Source organism: Eutrema salsugineum, unplaced genomic scaffold, assembly GCF_000478725.1.
Source record: "Eutrema salsugineum unplaced genomic scaffold, Eutsalg1_0 scaffold_10, whole genome shotgun sequence".
In the NCBI taxonomy this organism is placed as follows: domain Eukaryota; kingdom Viridiplantae; phylum Streptophyta; class Magnoliopsida; order Brassicales; family Brassicaceae; genus Eutrema; species Eutrema salsugineum.
The window spans coordinates 2,682,179-2,703,445 of NW_006256908.1; the positions used below are offsets into that span (position 1 = coordinate 2,682,179).

General features: G+C 38.9%; 1 protein-coding gene, 1 non-coding gene and 1 pseudogene across 2 annotated transcripts; 1 reads left to right on the forward strand and 2 right to left on the reverse strand.

Moving 5' to 3' along the window:
* Positions 1–7,935: 7,935 nt before the first annotated feature.
* LOC112081679 lies at positions 7,936–8,042 on the reverse strand. Its single transcript, XR_002896601.1, has one exon. It is a non-coding gene; the product is annotated as a small nucleolar RNA R71 (small nucleolar RNA).
* Positions 8,043–16,357: 8,315 nt separating this feature from the next.
* Positions 16,358–17,840, reverse strand: LOC18027310 (annotated as a pseudogene).
* A 226-nt stretch (positions 17,841–18,066) lies between these two features.
* LOC18027311 (probable disease resistance protein At1g15890) lies at positions 18,067–20,568 on the forward strand. Its single transcript, XM_006409714.2, has one exon. The coding sequence runs from the start codon at positions 18,127–18,129 to the stop codon at positions 20,566–20,568; it is 2,442 nt and encodes an 813-aa protein (XP_006409777.2). The 5' UTR covers positions 18,067–18,126.
* The last annotated feature ends 699 nt before the right edge of the window (positions 20,569–21,267 follow it).

Below are 21,267 nucleotides of genomic sequence, written 5' to 3' on the forward strand. Positions count from 1 at the left end.
GGATTCGATGTTGAGCAGGAGGGAGTGGGCTGACGTGGTGAGCTGCTTTCTGAGGGTTCAGGCAGGAAAGCCGTGGTTGGATCGATCCAGTCTTCTTTGCCTGGTGGAAACTCCGGGTTCCTCGCGTTTGAGCTTTCTCCAACTCCTTCTTCTGTAATCGGTGCGGTTGAGGTCGCTGAGTTCTTATCCGGTGAGGATGGCCTCGTGAGCTGCTTTACCTTCTTCTTCAAATGCCTCACACAATCCACCAATGCGTGGATGGTTTTGTCTTGTCACTTACACCACTTTTGGAGGGTGTTCACTCGTGAATACAGCTTCTTGGTGTGGTATTCAGGCTCACCCCACACTTGCGGATCAAAGTGATAGCGGCCTGCTCCGATCCTTCTCTCATAGTGTCTCTGCTCCTCGTTATCACAATCTTCCGGGCCATTAGTGTTCTCGGGTTTGCTAGGTGTTGCCTTGGTGCATTTGCGTGTTGGTGGGTCGAAAGCTGGGTTATACAACTGGTCTTTGAGAACGTAGAATGAGACGTTACACTGCTTGTCGAGCATGGTGAGGCTTCGGTTAGGCAGCAGAACCTGCGTGCCGTCTCTATGCAGTAGGGTGAAGTTGTAAACCCATTTGTCCCCTGACTTGCCTCCGAAGAAACCACTTTTACTTAGGTATAATTCATCAATGAGATTCGGCTTCTTTGGTGAATCAGGGAATATAAACCCTTGAGCCCTCAGGATCTTGGTGACTATCCAACCGTTCTGAAGTCTTCTTGCTCCTCGCTTCTTGCGGTTGCACCATACATTGTGCCGATAAGTGAGCATTTGAATGGCAAAGAATGCACCCAATGATGGTACATGCAGCGGCCCTTGGAACTCTTTCTTGTTCTTCATTTGAGTGATGAACGGCTTCAGTCCGAGTCCCAACAGTTCAAGCTCGGCCGTGTGAATAACACCAGGGTTAAAGGTCGAGAAGAATGTTGATGCTAGGACGCGGTTTGCGTATCTGATCGCAGGGTTCCTTATGAAGCTTGTCTTGCTCTTGCCTCCGAGGTAAGGTCCAAAAGATATCGTTTCCCACAAGGCGGCCAACTCATCACGAGGGTACACAAACTTGTCAAGCGAGCTTCCATTCCTTTCAAACCCAAAGATTTCATCAAGCTCCTTGAAACTGACCTTGTAGTGCACGCTATCCATTTCAAACTCAATGTGGCCGAATCCTTTGCCATGTAAACGCTTTGGATCTCTCTTGGGGTAGATGATGACCTCCAGGGTTGCAAGAAACTGCTGTGTAATCCCTTCATAGGCAACATCGCTCATCTCGAAGAACTTTGCCAAGCCCATATTCTCAAAAATGAGGGTCACGTCATCAAGTATCTCGAGTTTCCTCAGCAACTCCAAGTCAGGGAATCGACCTTGAGCCACTCTTATTGAGTTAAAGTGGTCCAAGTATTCCTCAGTAGTTGGGAAGTGTTCTTCCTCGGGCTCGGCTTTGGTTCTTTCTTGGACTTTTTGTCACCGTTGTCCACATAAGGGACTAAGGCTCCGGGCTCGTCGTCATCCGATCCCACAGCTGCCTTCTTCCCGTTCCTTTTTGATTCGAGAGCTGGTGCCAGAGTGAGCTCAGTATTTCTTGCTCGTTTGGGGGTTGGCTCGTCATCGGGTCGCATCGAGGGTTTCTTGCTGGTCTCTCCACTACGTGGCACGGCAACGGCCTTACCCTTCAAAACTCTCTTCTGGCCCGCACTTTTGTTTGTCTCGTGGGCAGGAACGGTTCGGTCTCCGGTCATCTGCAAGGGAGATTCTCAAAGAAACCGTCAGAACCAAGTATATCGTTAAGCACATGTATCTCAAGATTGGCAAGTACAAAACTTTTTCTCTAACAGAACTGGTATTCATAGCTTTTTCAAACATCAAGGAAAGTAAAAACAAGCCAGAACAACCGATTAGAGACAAGTTATCTAGACATTTCAGCTCAAACACACAAATCATCATTAAGACCGATTCCAAGCGTATTTTCTCAAGAATTTTAAAAACTCAAGAGCAAGTGATATTAAATGCAAAGACCGGTTTTTCGTGTGTTGTCTACCCTGGTGGAATTTACAAAATTGTTTCCAAAGGCCGATATACTCTAAAAGAATCGATTCCACATTTTACAAACATTTAAGCTCGCAAAGAATGAAGGAAAAAGATGAGTTCTTTAAGATGCAAATACCTTTGGGAATGCAAGTTTTAAGCTGAATGAGATGCTTATGCAGAGTAGACAACACCCTAACGAGTCTAGAACGCTTGGAATCACGCAAAATGAACGAGAAATGAGTGAGTTGTGTTCGTGAAATGCAGAGAAAAGAGTCAAGAGGGCAAACTCTGCGTTTTGGCCAAGTATGGAGGTTGGTATGGGCTGGAGCGCGCTTTCCAGCTGGCATTTGGACTGTTGTGGGACTGGTCCCCCCTTCTGCTCCAGCTCCAGCCGTTGACCGCGCCAAAAACTACCTTGACCGGGTGTTTAAATTCAAAATGCCGCGCAACCCTTCAAATGGACACGGTATGGGGATGACGTGGGCTGTACGGACCAAGCCAAATTTTCTCGTGTTACTCTGAGCTGCCTCGACTTGTTCCACCCCGAGGGTACCAAGCCGAGTAGTCTGAGCCCGTGCCAACGAGTAAATCCCCATAGCTTTCACGTCTTTTCTTTGGACCTCGCAAAGCCTCTTCTTCGTTCTAAGTGTTTCATGTGTTCTTGCTTTTGATCATCTCTTGAAACCGAGTACCTCGGCACGCTCCACCACGAGGGCATCATGCCGAGGTCACTTGTTTTTAGCAAAGAGCACGTGAAGCTTGGGGGTTTAAACAGGCTGGCCTTGGTGTAAACTGGTCGCGGCCTCGGATCAAGGTTTTTTTGACCGTTTTAAGTGAACATCGCCCCTCGGTATACTTATACCGAGGTGTTTACACCGTGAGCCTCCCCTACACTTAGTTATTTTACCATAGCACTTCTCAGACACGACCATGATGAAATTAAGTCGAGGAATCTAGCTGAGGTTCTCAAGCTTTCACTCGGTAAAAGATGACCATGGTATGAATATACCGAGGGTCGATACCGAGGCTATGTATGCTCTTTGACTTAATTCATCAGGCCGTGTCTTTTTCAAGCTTTCTCTCACTTTCACCCTCAAGGTTCACTGTCTAACTCCTGAAACACTTAACAAACCCTTCAAAAAGCTTCAAATAAAAAGAAAAAGAAGATGAAAAACGAAATATGTACATGGATAAGCTTGGGGTGTCTCCCAAGAGCACTTTGTTTAACGTCGCTAAGTTTGACTTTTCATACCTTTTCAGGCTGATTCCGGTTCAAGTAGAGGAACTGAGGTAGCTCCCCCCCCCCTTGTTTCTGATGCCAAGTAATGCTTTACCCTCTGACCGTTTACCACAAAACCTTGTCCATCTTTTCCTTTCAAAACCACGGCTCCATAGGGTCTTACTTCAAGAATCGAGAACGGACCGGACCACCTAGACCTCAGCTTCCCAGGGAACAGGTTAAGTCTTGAGTTAAACAACAGAACTTGGTCCCCTTCTTTGAACTCTCTCTTGTGTATCTTCTTGTCATGGAGTGCCTTGGTTCTTTCTTTGTAGATCTTAGAGCTCTCAAAAGCATCTAACCGGATCTCCTCAAGCTCATGAAGCTGTAGAACTCTTTTCTCTTGTGCGGTCTTGATGTCAAAGTTCAAAAGTTTCACTGCCCACAAGGCTTTGTATTCCAACTCAACCGGTAAATGAAAGCTCTTCCCATAGAGCAAGTTAAATGGTGAGGTTCCAATGGGGGTCTTGTAGGCGGTTCTGTAAGCCCACAGAGCATCGTCAAGTTTCTTGCTCCAATCCTTCCTGGATGAGTTCACGGTCCTTTCCAAAATGGCCTCTATCTGACGGTTGGAAACCTCCACTTGGCCGCTGGTTTGCGGATGATAAGGGGTGGCCACCATGTGCTTTACTCCGTGCTTCTTCAAAAGACTCTCAATAGTCTTGTTGATGAAATGGCTTCCCCCATCACTGATGACTACTCTTGGTACTCCAAACCGTGGGAAGATGATACTCTTGAAGAGTTTTACCACCACTTTTGAATCGTTGGTCGGAGATGCAACCGCTTCAACCCATTTACTCACATAATCCACCGCTACAAGGATATATTGATTCCCATACGAGCTTACAAAGGGACCCATGAAGTCAATGCCCAACAGTCGAAGACTTCTACTTCAAAGATTGGGTTTTGGGGCATTTCATTCCTTTTGGATATGTTTCCGTGCCTTTGACAAGCTTCACACCTCGAGACCACTTCCTGGGCGTCTTTGAACATGGTCGGCCACCAGAAACCGCTCTGTAGAACCTTAGCAACTGTCTTGAACGCACCTAAATGACCACCATACGATGAGCCGTGGCATTCTTGTAGCACCGGATGAATTTCTTCTTCGGCCAAGCATCGCCTATAGAGATGGTCCTTGTTAAGCACGTAAAGGTACGGCTCATCCCAATAATACCTCATCACATCTCTAAAGAACTTCTTCTTCTGATAGGTATCAAGATCCGGTGGCTCTAAACCGCAAGACAAGTAGTTCACTAGATCTGCGAACCATGGTAGGCTTCTTTCTTTGATCGTGTTGGCTTCCTCCACTTCTAGGTAAGACCTGACTAGCATAAGGGTCTCCTCTGGTAATGCATCATCAATTGGGACCTGTTCTTCAATCCTCAACCTGGAGAGGTGATCTGCTGATATGTTCATAATTTGCATCATTTAGGTTGCATAAATCATTCCAAATCATGTTTTATTTCATGCATTTTAGGTCCTTAGGGTTTGTTTTAGAACTTAGGAGATGCATTAGGTCCCAATGAGTCTTTGCATGTTTTGAGTGTTTATCAGGTGAATTTGGAGCTGAAAAGATGAATCCAGGAGGTGGTATGGTGAGCAAAGCTTGAAAAGTGGCAAAAATTGGATCTTTGGAGGTTATCGGCCATTCTCGCTGACCAGGAAGGTTTTCTCGGCCATTTTTATGTACCGCGGGAAGAGTTTACCAGCCATTTTCATGTACCGCGAGTAAAGTGTATCGGCCAAAATCTCTGGGTGCAAACATGTCTCAGAAATCGCCTGTCCGGGGAACCTTCCGGTCCGATTCGGATGGCGGGTGCTTCACAGAAGTTGGAGAGGACTTGATCACGGTTTCATAGCAAGGGAAATCACGGAATTCGGACGCCTGAGCAGGAAGTTAAGCTCGACGGAAGGAACCCCTGTATCGCTGTTGTTTTGGACCGAGCCGACGAGTTCTGAAAAATGCAAAGGACGGAGTACTTCCAGGCCGATTCAGTTTCCGGGGCCTTCATGAGAATCAGAGACACTTGAGTCCTCTTTCCAGAACATCCAAGACCAGTCAATTCGGAGCTTTGGGCAGAAAGATACGGTCTCCGGACTGGACGTATGTATAGACGGCCTTCTCTGATCGTGTAAATGCACTGCAAAGATGACCCCTCCAGGAAGATTTAAACTTCCCAAGCACCGAAGCTTACTTCATCAAAGTTGGAGTCAAATGAGTTCTCTGTCTTCTGCAACCGGAATCACTCAATTCGGACAAGTCTCCAGGAAGTTACACTCTCCGGAATGCGAGATGGTCCAGATAGCCCAGAATGACTAAGTTAAACATGCCGCGATGGAATGCCACGGTCCACACTTGGCCGTGGCAGCTTTTGCACACCCTCGGTTAATGACGCGATCTTCATGCCACGGTCTACACTTGACCGTGGCAAACACACACTTGGCTGAGAGGAACTTTTGCACACCATTCGGCGATTGACACGGCCCAAATGCCACGGTCTGAGGCTTGACCGTGGCAACTTCTTGCAACCTTCGGCGATTGGCACGGTCTGAATGCCACGGTCTGGGGGCTTGACCGTGGCAACTTTTACACATCTTCGGCGTTTGACACGGTGACTTGCCACAGGTTTCAGACGAAGCTTGATCAGACCGTGGCATCAAAAGGAACCAAGAACACAAGTGAAGGCTTTGACACGGTCAGGATTGCCACGGTCACACCAAGAACACACCAGACCGTGGCAAACCCATACTTGCCCATCAAGGCCGGGTCAGTACTCGGTTTGTTCCGGGTTGACCTGGTTCGCCTAAGCCTCTTTTATAAGGTTTTTAGACCTAATTTGTAGAGAACTTTTTATCCACTTTTAGTTTTCTTTCCCCTTTGGTGAAAACCTACTAAATACACTTTGTTTTAGAGAGCTTAAGATCGATTTTGAAGTTTCTTTCCATCTTATTCATCATTTCTTATCATCAAATCAAACTTCTAATCATGATGAACAACACATCTTGCAAAGGATTTAGTGTGTTGATCATGATTAGTGAGTAGCCTTAATGAGGTTCTAGATGTGTAGGTTAGGGTGCTAAAGTGTTAGATTAGGAGTGCTTAGGGCTAGATTCATTGATTCATTTCTCTAAACAACTGTTCTCTATGCTAGATCCTTGATAATCACTTGAGATCTAGATTCTGGGAATTTCATGCACCAAAAGTGTTTGATGAAATTCCTGAAAGAGTTGTATTAGAGGTTTAAGCATTTTTCTGCATGATGATGTATTGTTATTTGCTTGAATGATCATTGAGAACTGTCTATTAATGCATATTGATTCATATTTCACAAATGGGAATTTGGTTTGAAAATGGATTAGTATAGGGGTTAATACCTTCATGAGAGGATTAACCTAGATTAGAGTTCTTAATCATTTGAATCATGTCTCATCATTGTCATTAGCATTTCTAGTTTAGCACCAAAGCACCCTAACCAACTATCATGTCTAGAATCTCATGCCTCCATCATATCATATTCACATCATTTGTCATTGTCATTAGTCTTTAATCCTGTTTAAATTTGTAGTTGTCATTAGTTAACAAAAATCACTCTTGTTTGCTTGAATTAAGAACTTGATCACATAGCTTAGTGTCTATCACCACATTCTTGGATTGATAAACCTCTTTGTGCTACTTTGACAAGGGGATTGATAGCCCTGAGACCATAAAAAGTCTTGTCTATCACGTTGCCATATTGTGGTTTGTTTAGCATTAAGCTCTGATCTGTTCTTGAGATCAAGTGCTTAATTTCTTGTTATTACTGATTACTTTCAAGTTCTGTTTGTGATTTCAGGTGTATGAACACCAGGTCTAGATCAAGAAGCTGTGGCCCACCTTTCCCTCTCAACGACAATATCAATCTTTTGGTACCAAGGAGGAGAAGGGACAGACGTGGTAGACAGATTGATCAGGCTGAGATGGCAGAACAAGGAGATCACGTGGTAGACATAGAACAACCAGTTCATGAGCAACAGGCTCAAGGAAATGGAGCTGGTAATGGAGTTGGTCAAGGGTTTCATCAGGGTAATGTTCATCAGGAACAGGTGCACCAACAAGCTTATGTCCACCAGGGACAAGCTCAAGCTCATCAACAGAGGCATCAGGCCAATGTTCAGCAAAGACAACAAGTGCACCACCAACCCCACCCTTTCCAACAACAGAAAAGAAGATATGAGCAACCCCAAGTCTATGTTGGAGAGAATGACAGGGCCAATTCTCATCAGTATGGAGCTGGTATTCAGGCACCACCTGTGCAAAACAACAACTTTGAAGTGAAGGCATCATTGCTGAATATGGTCCAGAATTCAAAGTTCCATGGATTAGCAATGGAAGATCCCTTGGAACACTTGGATCAGTTTGATAAGGTGTGTGATCTGACCAAAATTAATGGAGTTTCAGAAGACAGCTTCAAGCTAAGACTATTCCCATTCAGTCTTGGTGACAAAGCTCATCAATGGGAGAAGAATCTTCCAAGAGGCTCCATTCAAACCTGGGAGCAATGCAAGCAAGCATTCTTATCTAAGTTCTTCTCCACCTCAAGAACTGCAAAACTGAGGAACCAAATCTCTAGCTTCACTCAGCACAGCAATGAGAGTTTTGGTGAAGCATATGAGAGATTCAAGAGCTACACAAACCAATGCCCACACCATGGGTTTAGTGAGGCTTCTCTTCTCAGCACACTTTATAGAGGAGCTCTTCCCAAGATTAGAAACCAGCTGGATACTGCTTCCAATGGGAACTTTCTGGGTAAAGAGATACATGCTGCTTTAGAGCTAGTGGAGAACTTAGCATTGAGCAATGATACTTATGGTGAAGACTATGACAGATCAAATAGGTCTGAAGGTTCAAGCTCAGAACAGAGGCTCACCAGAGAAGTTAAGGAGTTGAGGAGTGAATTGGACAAGCTGAAATTCACCACTCAGAAGCCAATGCATTTTGTTGGAGAGTATGAGGAACCTTCTCAAATCTTTGAGAACATCAGTGAAGAGGGTCTTACCCAAGAGGAGCTTAACTACATTGGGAATCAGAGGTTCCAGAGATATCAGTATGGTAATGCCAATCCAAACATTTCTTACAGGAACACCAATGTAGCTAACCCACAAGACCAGGTCTATCCCAATTCTCAAGCTCCAAAGAACTTTGTTCCCAAGAACAACTTTCAAGGGTCATTCCAACCCAAGAATCAGTTTGGTCAGAATCAGAGTTTTGGTCAGCAACAGCAACCATTTCAAGGCACTGGTTACACCTCACAATAGCAAAAGGCACCACCAGGGTTTGGTCCACCACAGTTCCAACAGCAGGCGCCGGTTCAACAACAGTTCCAGCCACCAATGGTTCAACAGTAGCCACAGATGGGTACAGATATGGTTGGTATTATGCAACAACTACTTCAGGGTCAACAGATCTTTGCAAGTCAGAATGCAGCTATGCAGCAGGAAATCAAGGAACTGAAGCAAAACCAAGCATCAAGCTTAAGGAACCAAGGCCACCTACCTGGAAAACCAGAACCCAACCCCAAAGAATATGCTAAGGCCATTACACTGAGGAGTGGAAAGGAGTTACCTGGTATTGAGAACAACAATGTGATCATTGAGGACAATGATAAACCTGAGGGGGAGGCAGCCTTAAAGGATGATCAAGTTGCTGAGAAACCAAGGACAGAAAAGGGTAAAGAGGTAGCAAAGGAACCAGAACCAGAAAAAGTATATGCGCCACCACCTCCATACCAACCCAAGCTCCCATTTCCAGGGAGATTGAAGAAGCAACTAGTGGACAAGGCAAGAGCTGTATTTGAGAAGGCACTCAAGGACACACCACTCACTATGCCTCTCATTGATGCATTCTTAATGATGCCAAAGATGGGGAAGTTGTTGAAGGATGCCATTCTGAACAAGACAAAAGAGCTTCAAGGCATGGTGGTACTAAGTCATGAATGCAGTGCTATCATTCAGAAGAAGTCCATTCCAAGGAAGTTAACTGATCCAGGGAGCTTCACACTCCCTTGTGCCATTAGACCTCTTCTATTCTCTGGATGTCTTTGTGATCTAGGAGCATCAGTCAGCTTGATGCCATTCTCAATAGCTAAGAAGCTAGGCTTTAGAGTCTTCAAACCTGCAAGGATCTCTCTTATCCTTGCAGATAGATCAGTTAGATTGCCTGTTGGTATGTTGGAAGATCTACCTGTCAAGATAGGTGGTTTTGAGGTTCCAACAGATTTTGTTGTGCTGCAAATGGATGAGGAACCAGTAGATCCTCTTATCTTGGGCAGGCCATTCTTAGCAACTGCAGGAGCTATTATTGATGTGAGAGGTGGGATAATAGAGCTTCAACTTGGGTCTGAAAAGCTCAAGTTTGATGTGAATGAGATGATGAAGAAACCCACCATTGAAGGTCAATGTTTCTTTGTGGAGACAATGGATCAGTTGGCTGATGAGTTGCTTGAGGAGCTGAACACTGAGGATCCTCTTCAAGCTGCTCTAACTCAAGAACAAGGAGACAATGGGCTCTTAGCTGAAGCAAGTGAAGGGTATAAGCTGTATCTGGACAATGCAAGAAAGCTGGGTCCTGAGACAAGGTTTTTGGAGCTGGAACAAAGTGGCTCTGAAGTTTTTGCTATCAAGGAATCAGTCACCAGCCAAAGCAGCTTGGACCAGGATTGGAATGAGGCTGATGCACCCCCTGTTGAGCTCAAGCCTCTACCAACAGGGCTCAGGTATGCTTTCTTAGGCTTAAACTCCACATATCCTGTCATCATCAATGATAGCCTATTAGAGGATCAAGAGAGTGCATTGCTTAATGAAATAAGAAAGTTCAGGAGAGCCATAGGGTATTCTTTGGCTGATATTAGAGGGATCTCTCCTGACATTTGCACCCATAGGATCCACCTAGAGGACCAATCTATGTCCTCTATTGAGCATCAACGACGACTTAACCCCAACCTTAGGGAAGTGGTTAAGAAGGAGATACTAAAACTTCTTGAGGCAGGGATAATTTACCCAATCTCTGACTCAAGATGGGTGTCTCCTGTTCATGTTGTGCCCAACAAGGGTGGGATCACAGTGGTGAAAAACGAAAAGGATGAACTCATAGCTCAAAGAACCATAACCGGCCATCGCATGTGCATTGACTATAGGAAATTGAATTCTACTTCTAGAAAATATCATTTTCCTTTACCATTCATTGATCAAATGCTTGAAAGGTTAGCTAATCATCCTTATTTTTGTTTTCTCGATGGGTACTCTGGATTTTTTCAAATTCCCATAGATCCAAGAGATCAAGAGAAAACAACATTCACATGCCCTTATGGCACTTATGCTTATAGGAGAATGCCTTTCGGTTTATGTAATGCACCGGCCACTTTTCAAAGATGTATCATGCACATTTTCTCTGACATTATTGAAGAGAAAGTTGAGGTGTTCATGGATGAATTTAGTGTCTATGGCTCCTCCTTCTCGGATTGTCTCTCTAATTTGACACAGGTGTTGGAGAGATGTGAGCAACACAACTTGGTGCTGAACTGGGAGAAGTGTCATTTCATGGTGCAAGAAGGGATAGTTCTTGGGCATAAGATATCTGAGAAGGGTATTGAGGTTGATAGAGCAAAGGTAGAAGTAATGGTGAACCTGCAAACCCCCACTTCAGTTAAAGGGATAAGGAGCTTCCTTGGGCATGCAGGGTTTTATAGAAGATTCATAAAGGACTTCTCAAGGATTGCCAGGCCCTTAACAAGACTGTTGTGTAAGGAAGTGGATTTCATCTTTGATGCTGAATGTGAAGAAGCCTTTAAGTTGATCAAGGAGGCATTGGTTAGTGCACCAATAGTTCAGGCACCAGACTGGTCACTTCCTTTTAAGGTCATGACAGATGCATCTGACTTTGCTGTTGGAGCGGTGCTTGGGCAAAAGAAAGACAAGAAGCTGCATGTGATCTACTATGCCAGTAGAACATTTGACTCTGCACAAGAGAAGTATGCTACAACTGAAAAGGAAATGCTGGCAATAGTTTTTGCCTTTGATAAGTTCAGAAGCTACCTGGTGGGATCAAAAGTCATAGTATACACTGATCATGCAGCCCTCAGGTATTTGATGACCAAGAAAGATGCCAAGCCAAGGCTGTTAAGATGGATTTTATTGCTCCAAGAGTTTGATATGGAAGTGCTTGATAAAAAGGGCATTGAAAATGGGGCTGCAGACCATCTCTCAAGGCTGAGGATTGAAGAAAAAGTCCCCATAGATGATGCTTTGCCTGAAGAGTCTCTGATGGTGTTCCATTCCTACTTGGAGTTTGAGGAAGTAGAGAGCATTCAAGAAAGGAGGATGCCTTGGTTTGCAGACATAGTGAACTATCTTGCAATGCATTTCAAACAAGGACAAAACATCTTCCCGCTATCTTTCGTTCTCTCCATATTTGTAGCCTGATACATAAATATTTTTAACCCGTTCTTGAACTCTTCTGTCAACGCCCCATCTGAATCTTTACGCATATACATCCAGCTTCTTAGCTCGTAATCGTATAAAGACATATTGAAATAAACTCAAAATACTATCTCTGTTTATTGATTAGACAATAAAAGAGCCAGTCTCTTGTGTCACATCTAGCCACGTGAATGGAGTAAACCTTTTAATATTACTAGATTTTGCGTCCACGCTACGCGTGGGTGTTTTGTTAATAAAAATTATATGCAATCAATTATATTTATTAAGATATAAATTTTATATATTAGTAATTTAATAATATATTTAAAATATTATGGTGTTAATATAATAATTTTTATGTAAATTTTGAAGTTTTAACGGTTTTGTTTTAAATCTATATACTATATGTCATATTTCAAAAACGTATTATTTGGTCAAACATTTATAAGTTAATATATATACCCAAATCAACTAAATTTTTTATAAATTAATCAAATTGTACTTATTAAACAAAATATTGACAGGATGATAAAATATTATACATTCACTTCTTAATTCATGAAGATAATTTTTTATTTATCATTTTCACTTTTCTTCTAATTATATATGTATTTTTTGAAAAATAATAATAAAAATTTAAAATTTAATCTTTTTTTTCTCTTATTTAACCGATACAAATTTTTATTTTATTATATTAATTTAAAAAAAATAACTAATAAATATAACAACTTTAAATTTGAAACCAAAACAATAGTTGAATATAAAATGAAGAAAATCACACAAAAATTAGTGAATTAAATATATTTTTGTCAATTGGTTGTGTAAACGTTTAAATAATTTTCAATAATTATACATTATCTATTCTAATAAGAATGGTTTCGTTTTCATCATGTTCAATTTTATTCTTGGTATATCTGTTTTTTTCAATAAAGAGATCATATTTCTTTATTTCAATGATTTTGTATGATTATATTCAGTTTTATCATATTCATTCTTACTTCTTTTAATTATAATTAAGTAGGCAGTCGGTACAATTTAATACATAGAAATTTAGAAAAATAAAATAATAAATTGAACAATTCAAAACTAAAAACTTCTACGTTAATCTATTGTAATTCTAGTCAAATATACAAAATATAAATTTTTCGATCATTTTTGCATAATATATTACATGAGATTATGTGAAAATATGTTTTGCATATGTGAAAAAAAAATAATATAAATTATAATTATTAGCTATTTAAAATTCTACATAAAAAACCTTAAAATCAAGTAACATAAACTTGTATAAGTAGCATATAGTTTTATAGATAATAAATTAAAGTTATAATTTAAACAGTAATAATGAAAATTTTAATATCATGTTTTTATTTTGTTATTAGAGATTTTTTATTTTTAATTTATTTTCTTAGTATAATTAGGAAATTTTTTTAAATTTACAATTTTGATATATACGAATAAAATTTAACTTTTAAATGCTGATGTGGATGCCTTGAAAATAATATAGCTTTAACTGTTATTCATATAATAGAATATTTTTAATTAACAATTTTTTTCTATATTGTTTTGTATTAACAATGTAATTTTATAATTTAGAATTTTTTTAATTTTAGTTATTGATGTACACTAATAAAATTGACATTTTAAATCTTATGTAGATGTCCTTAGAGGCATATAACTTCAATTTTTATATTTCTATAAATATTTTTTTTTGTTAACCATATAATTTTAAATTTTTCTAATTTTTCTAGTTTTAAATATTGATGTGGACCAATAAAATTGAACTTTTATATCATATGTGGACATTTTTAGAGGCATATAGCTTTTATTTTTTTTTTTTAATAATAGATTTAGAAATCAAAGCTAGAAGATCTCATACGAGGCAAGTGATTGTGGTCTCTCCTTGTTTTAAACCTTACTGAATATATTCGCATGCTGCTTGGTCAGCTAATTGTTACCTTTTTGGTTAACGTTAGGTTGTTAAAACACCATCAGATGCCATGTTATTTCAAAAATCTTCCTCGGATACCTCAATCTTCGGCTTAATGACAGAACTTCTTTCTCTATTTCAGTGCTTCGTTTTTCAAAAGTGTCATGACTTTGGTCTCACTTCCTTGTTTTGAGGCTTACCGAATGTATTTGGATGTTGCTTGGTCACTAATTGTTACCTTTGTGGTTAATATTAGGTTGATAATTAAAACCGTATCAGATGCCATGTTATTTCAATAATCTTCCTCAAATACCTCAATCTCCTTCGTCTTAATGACGAAACCTCTTTCTCTATTTTCAGTGTTTTTTTTTAAAAAATGTCGAGTATCAATCACTTGACATGTTTCTCGGACTGCTTGAAATTTATCATTCTTCTCAAATTCGGTGGCCAAGCTTTGGAGATTTTTGGGTCTTTTTCGATATTAAAGCGGCTTGTAATGACTTTGTTTATATCTCGTTTCATTATATTCTTTGTAATTTAGCTAATAGTTAAATTTATAGTTTAGCCAAGTTGGTTCTTTTACTGTAATGACTCCTTTTTTTGTCAAACCTAACTCTATTTTTTTTATTTTTATTTTTTATTTGAAATGGTTGCACACACAGAAAAAAAAAACTTAAAAATTATTATAGTTATGTGACAAAAATTTGGATACTAATGTAAGAGTCTCTAAATATGTGTGTATACATCTAATTTAAATTTAAAATTTTATATTTTAATACGATTTATTTTAGGTTTTTATTATTAACAAAAAAATTATATATAATTTCTTTATCTTTAATAATTTTGAAAAATAATAATGGAATTTGAAAAAAAAAATTAATTTTCAATGTTAAGGTGGACCAATACAAAATTTATATATAATTTTTTTATTCGGCAATAATTAGAATTTGTAAACTTTCTAAATTTCCTTATTCAGCAATAATATAAGCATTTGTAAAGTTTTCTGATTTTGAATATTGATGTGGACCAATAAAATTACCTTTTAATCCTATATGGACACCATCTAAAGAATTTCTTTCTCTATTTTGAATGCTTTGTTTTTCAAAAGTATCATGATATTAGTCTCTCCTCCTTGTTTTGAGGCTTACCGAATGTTTTCAGATGCTGTTTGGTCAGTTAATTGTTACCTTTGTGGTTAAGGTTATGTTGTTAAAACCCCATCAAATGTCATGTTATTTCAAAAATCTTCCTTGGATACCTCAGTCTCCTTCGTCTTAATGACATAATCTCTTTCTCTATTTTCAGTGCTTCATTTTTCAAAAGTGTCAAGTATCAATCACTTGACATGTTTCTCGGATTGTTTAGAATTTATCATTTTTCTCAAATTTGGTGGTTAAGCTTTGGAGATTTTATGGTTTCTTATTTTAATATTATTTATTTTAGGGTTTTTATTATTAATAAAAAATTTATGTATAATTTCCTTATCTTTAATAATTTTTAAAAAAATAGTAGAATTTGGAAACTTTTTAATTTTCAATGTCGAGGTGGACCAATCAAAAAGTCAAAATTCTTTTATTTAGCAATAATATTAGAATTTATAAACTTTCTTAATTTTCTTATTCAGTAATAATATTAAAAATTTGTAAATTTTCCTTATTTTTGAATGCTGATGTGTACCAATAAAATTACTCTTTTAAATCTTATGTGGACACCCTTAGAAGCATAAAGCTTCAACTTTTATTAGTATATATATAAGATTACTTCTTTTTTTTCAAAGAAATAACTACTAATTCGGGTTTCCAGCAATAGACAACCCAATATATCAGGATTTACAACACTATACTAAGGTTTAAGAGACCTACAATGGGTCTCTAAGATGCTGATGCTCTTATGTTTGAATGATGATGTGTTGTGAATGAAAGAAGGAATGAAGATCTATTTATAACAAAATTTCGGACTTTACGATGCTTTTACGACGATTTTTTACATCGCTTTTACATTCAACAATAATATTACGACGATTTTACGTCGATTATGCGATAAAATATTTCATCGACATTAGTTAGGTAAACATGTTTTAAATGTTCTTCACCTAACTTCTTTGTCGACGTAAAATCGTCGTAAGTGTACATCGAATACAAGTCGTCGTAATGTTACATCTAATTTACGACAATTTTGCAATTAATATCAAATCTCTCGTTATCGATGTATAATCGTCTTAATTCGTCATAAATTGTACGTCGAAGTTACAATGATTTTTCTGTACGACAGTTTTACAACGTTTTTTTGGTTTGACGTAAAATTGTCATACAGTTGTAAGTTTGTGACGGTTACCGTCGTAATGTACCGTTGGAAAACGATTTTTTTCTTGTAGTGATTGGTGAGTAACTCGTGTAAATGTTAGGAGCTCGTCTCAAAGAAATCAAATTAGATACATGTTTGTGATAAACATGTCTTCTAGTTTTGTTCTTCAGTTATGTTATGAAACTTGATTGAATAAAAAACAAGAAACTTGATTGAATAATATGCTTAAAATCAAATCAACACCGAAACGACGGAAATTAATAATAATAAAAACCAAAAAAAAAAAATTAACCTAAACAAGAAAGAGAAAGCTCTAATTAACTAATCTAGAAAACCAAACAAAAACGAATGCTTAGTGATGGGGTTAAAGCTCTGTAACCACTTGATGAGGCGGTCCAAAGGTGACAACTTCCTCTTTTCCCGAACAGCTCTGTGTAGTGGTCGCACCACCACTCGAAGCTTAAGCCCATCCTCACAATGACCAGTCTTTGAGGTAATGAAATAGTGGATTCCTGGTTTCGTGAGCCTAATCAGATCTTGTCCCGAATTGTGCACAGCAACAGGAGAACTCGGGTCGCAAGATTCAAACTCAAGATCACCTGTTTACTTCCAAGAAGTCGTTGACTTCGTTGTCCTAGTAGAAAAGAAGATTGTCTCTCACATGAAATTGTTTCTCCTCACTCCACTTGTAAAACAAGTCACTCTCTTTAGGAACGCTCCATTCGTTAGAGTCACCGACTTTGTATGTCTTTCCAAAAGGAAAGATCTTGTGCGGACGTGACAGGTCATAACGGACGACAAGAACTTCGAGTTTCTGTCCGGCTACGCATTGAGCATGATTCGAGCTGATGAAGTAGTGATAACCTGGTTCCTTGAGAGTCACGGTATCATTTCCTGTGTTGTAAACGGCTTTAGGAGAAGAAGAGTCACATGAATCGTACGCCAAAGCACTAGAGACTTGAGTGACGTCGTTGACATTGCGATCGTATTGGAAGAGCAGAGAATCTCCCACGTCGAATTCGTTACGCTGAGCCCAATCATAATATGTGTCGGCCTTCGTGGTCCATCCTTTGGAGTCTCCGACTTTGTAGATTTTCGCCGAGCAACAATGTCCAATTAGAACCGTGAAGCTTATTATCAGAGAGATGTTCTTGTTGCCGCCATTATGGATCGAAGACGAACAAGAAAGATCGCAAAGATAATATGTGTCAGAGAACGTTGATGAATATGTGTGTGAGAAAAGAGACTACCCTACTTCTCTTATATAAGGTTTTACCGAACCTAATCCTAATCCTTGCCCTACTTCTTTAAGAATTTACATATTAAGATTAATCGGATATTTAATCTCCATTTGGAAGACATTTTTTCATTTTTACTTGTTCAAGTTAGATTTACCTGTTAATTTTGAAAACTAAATAAAAGGCTTGGTTATTTTAGAGAACAATAATTACCTTCTAAATCATATTTAGTAGTATTTTGCAAAAAATATTCAACAAAATTAACAAATATACCAATGTTAGTATATGAAACAATAGATAGTCATCTAATCTTACAAACGCATAAAACTAAAAGATTAGCAATACAAAAAAAAAAACTACAACAGTTATTAACCTAATCCCAAGAAAAAAAGTTTAGGACAAAAAAATTATAAAAAAAAATTAGAAAATGAAAGTGAAACATGTATCACGGCGTAGGGATAAAAGAAATAAGAGGCGACTTTTTGTTTACAGGAAGGATCACCTTAAAAAATTCAACCGAAACTCTACTTGGCGGAAATATATAATATGTATACATTCAATGACATTTAATCAATAATTATTTGAAGCTGCCACTTTCAATAAACTAATAGAAATTTGTAGTCTTGACTTTTAGTTTTCTGATCAAACCGGAAGTGTATGATTGTGGGTATTCCTCTTTCAATCCCCCTATTCACAAGCTTGGCTCGTTTTCTTTCCTTCATCATATCTTCTTCGTACTAATCTTGGTTTCTTTCTGAAAGTTTGAAGGAAATGGGAATCACGTTTTCATGTGACCAAGTCTTGATTGCTGCATGTGGCTGCTTCTTTGGCAGTGGAAACTACATTCATAGGATGGAGACGAATCTCGAGGCTCTAGGTAAAGCTATGAAAACACTTGAGGGGAGACGAAATGATCTGTTAAGAAGTGTTGACAGAGAAGAAGATAGAGGTTTGCAACGTCTTGATGAAGTCCAGGATTGGTTTTCGAGGGTAGAAGGTCTTGGATCCCAAGTCAACGGTCTGCTTGAGGCTAGATCAACTGAAACTCAAAGATTGTGTCTGCTTAATTACTGGTCTGAGGATTGTGTATCAAGCTACGAGTATGGTGAAAAGGTATTTAAGAAGTTGGAAGAAGCTGAAAAGCTTCTATCTGAAGGAGTTTTTCCGGTTTTGGCGAGGGAAACTCCTGTACCTAAGGTGGAGAAGATGCATATTCAAACCACAGTTGGTCTAGATGAAATGGTGAAAAGGGTATGGAACTGTCTCATGAAAAATGGACGACGAACTTTGGGGCTTTATGGTATGGGGGGAGTTGGCAAAACAACCCTCTTAGCTCGTATTAATGACGAATTGTTTGAAGAGAACAATGGATCGTATTATGTGATGTGGGTTATGGTCTCCAAAGATTTTGAAAATAAGGGCATTCAGGATCAGATTTTGCAAAGACTACATCTTGACAAGGAGTTGGAACAAAAAACAGAAAAAGAGAAAGCCTCTTTGATATACAATCTCCTTATGAGAAGGAAATTCGTGTTGTTGATGGATGATCTATGGAGTGAGGTAGATCTGAACAGGATAGGAGTTCCTCCTCTAACCGAAGAAAATGGATCCAAATTAGTTTTCACCACGCGTTCAAAGGAAGTTTGCAAAGACATGAAAGCTGATGAAGCGATGCAAGTGAATTGTTTGTCATGGGATGAAGCGTGGGATTTGTTTCAAAAAGAAGTTGGAGAAACCACTTTGAAAAGCCATCAAGATATTCCTCGACTTGCAAGAGAAGTTGCAAGAAGGTGTCGTGGCTTGCCACTTGCACTATGTGTCATTGGCAAAACTATGGCATATAAAGAAACTGTACAAGAATGGCATCATGCAATTGAAGTTCTGAACTCATCTCGCCGCGAGTTTCCAGGTATGGAAGAAAATATTCTTCCCATTTTGAAGTTCAGTTATGATTGGTTGAAGGATGAAAAAGTCAAGTTGTGCTTCCTTTATTATTCTCTGTTTCCGGAAGATTGTGAAATGGAAAAGGACGAGCTGATTGAGTATTGGATATGCGAAAAGTTTATAGATGGAAACAGAGATGAATATGGAGTAAATAACCAAGGCCATGATATAATTGGTTCGCTAGTTCGTGCACATTTGTTGAAGGATGGTACTAAAGTCAAAATGCATGAAGTTATACGGGAGATGGCTCTATGGATAATTTCTAACTTTGGGAAACATAAGAAAACACTTTGTGTGAAAAATGGGGAGCAGTCACACGAGACACCAAAGGACATCGATAGAGAAATCGTGAGAAGGATTTCCTTAATGAGTAATCATGTTACAAATACTTCTTGCATTTCTAACCTTTCAACATTATTGTTCAAGAGAAAGAGGTTGGCAAACATTTCAGGTGGATTCTTTCCGTGTATGCCAGCACTTGTGGTCTTGGATCTTTCGGAGAATGAGAGTCTTTCCAAACTGCCAGAAGATATTTCTCATTTAGGTTCATTGGAATATCTCAACTTATATGGAACGGGTATAAAATCGTTACCAGTAGGTTTGAAGGAGTTGAGAAAACTAATCTACTTGAATTTGGAGTATAGTGAGCTTCAGTGTATTGATGGGATAGTAGGAAGTTTGCTTAATTTGCAAGTATTGAAATTGTATTGTTCTGATGTTTATGTTGATGAGGCATTACTAAAAGAGCTACAACTCTTGGAGCACCTGAAGCTTTCAACACTATGCATAAGGGATGCCAAGATTTTGGAAAGTATACAAGGTGTTGCCCCACTGGCAAAAAGCATTCAAACTTTAAGGCTCTCCTATATATCATCACCTCGTGTAACATTATACACGCCAGCTCTGAGCGGTCTTCAACGCCTAGAAATTAGGTCCTCTGAGATTTGTGAGATAAAGATAGATTGGGAAGACAAAGAAAGGGGGGAGTGTTCTCCATGCTTCAAGCAACTCTCCCATGTTTCTATAACCAAGTTGGAAGGTCCAACAGATTTGACATGGTTGTTGTTTGCTCAAAATCTCAGGGCTCTAGATGTGTATCAATCATCAAGCATAGAAAACATAATAGATAGGAATAAAGCAATGAAGATTACACGTGTGCATCCAAATATTGTTGTCCCCTTGGGAAACCTGGAATCCCTTCAACTAAGTATGATGGATGAACTAAGGAGTATCTGTGTGAATTCACCGGCTCTTCCAAAACTGAGTTATCTTAAAGTCTTTAGGTGTCCAAAGTTGCCCGAAGATGCCATTGACATTCTTGGAGATGCGACACCAAAAGATTTCTCTTAGGAGGAAGCCTAGCTAACCTCATCCACTGGATGGCGTTGCTACAAATGGAATTCGAGAGAAGATTCAGCTAAAAACTAACTTAAAGTTTGGCGGCTGAAGGTGACCAAAGTGAAAAAGTGGTACACTCTCTCTTTCTCACTCTCTCTTTCCCCAGTATGTGACTACTTCCTTTCACTATTAAATTATGTTGGTGTTTATCGATTTATGTACTGCGTTTCACAAACTTGGAATCTTTCATATCAAAAGTATGTGTAAATTTAAAGACTTGTTAGGTGTGTAATTTCTATCTACTCTACTATCAGAAACAATAGCTATCTGAAGAATTGTGTGAAATATATTATTCAATAGGTGGGCTAATATATTTGAATTTGACACACCCAATAGATCAAGTAGAATATATATGATCGATTTAATCTGAGAAGGCTGTAGTAATTTCATTCAAATGTGATGTAACATCTACTTACGTTATGGGCTTCTTCTTTTATTACTCTTGGGTTAAGACCCATTTAGCTTAATTCGTTTTAATTCGTTATTTGACTTTCCTTAATTATCGAAGAGATTAGGTTAGGGCTTTGGTGTTTATCTCTTCTTAGACTCCTATATAAGGTTTGGAGCTTTCTTCTTGTATCGTTGGTTTTTGATTAATAAAGAGAGTACTTCTCAGAATTTAAGTCTTCGAGTTTATTGTTCTCTCAAGAA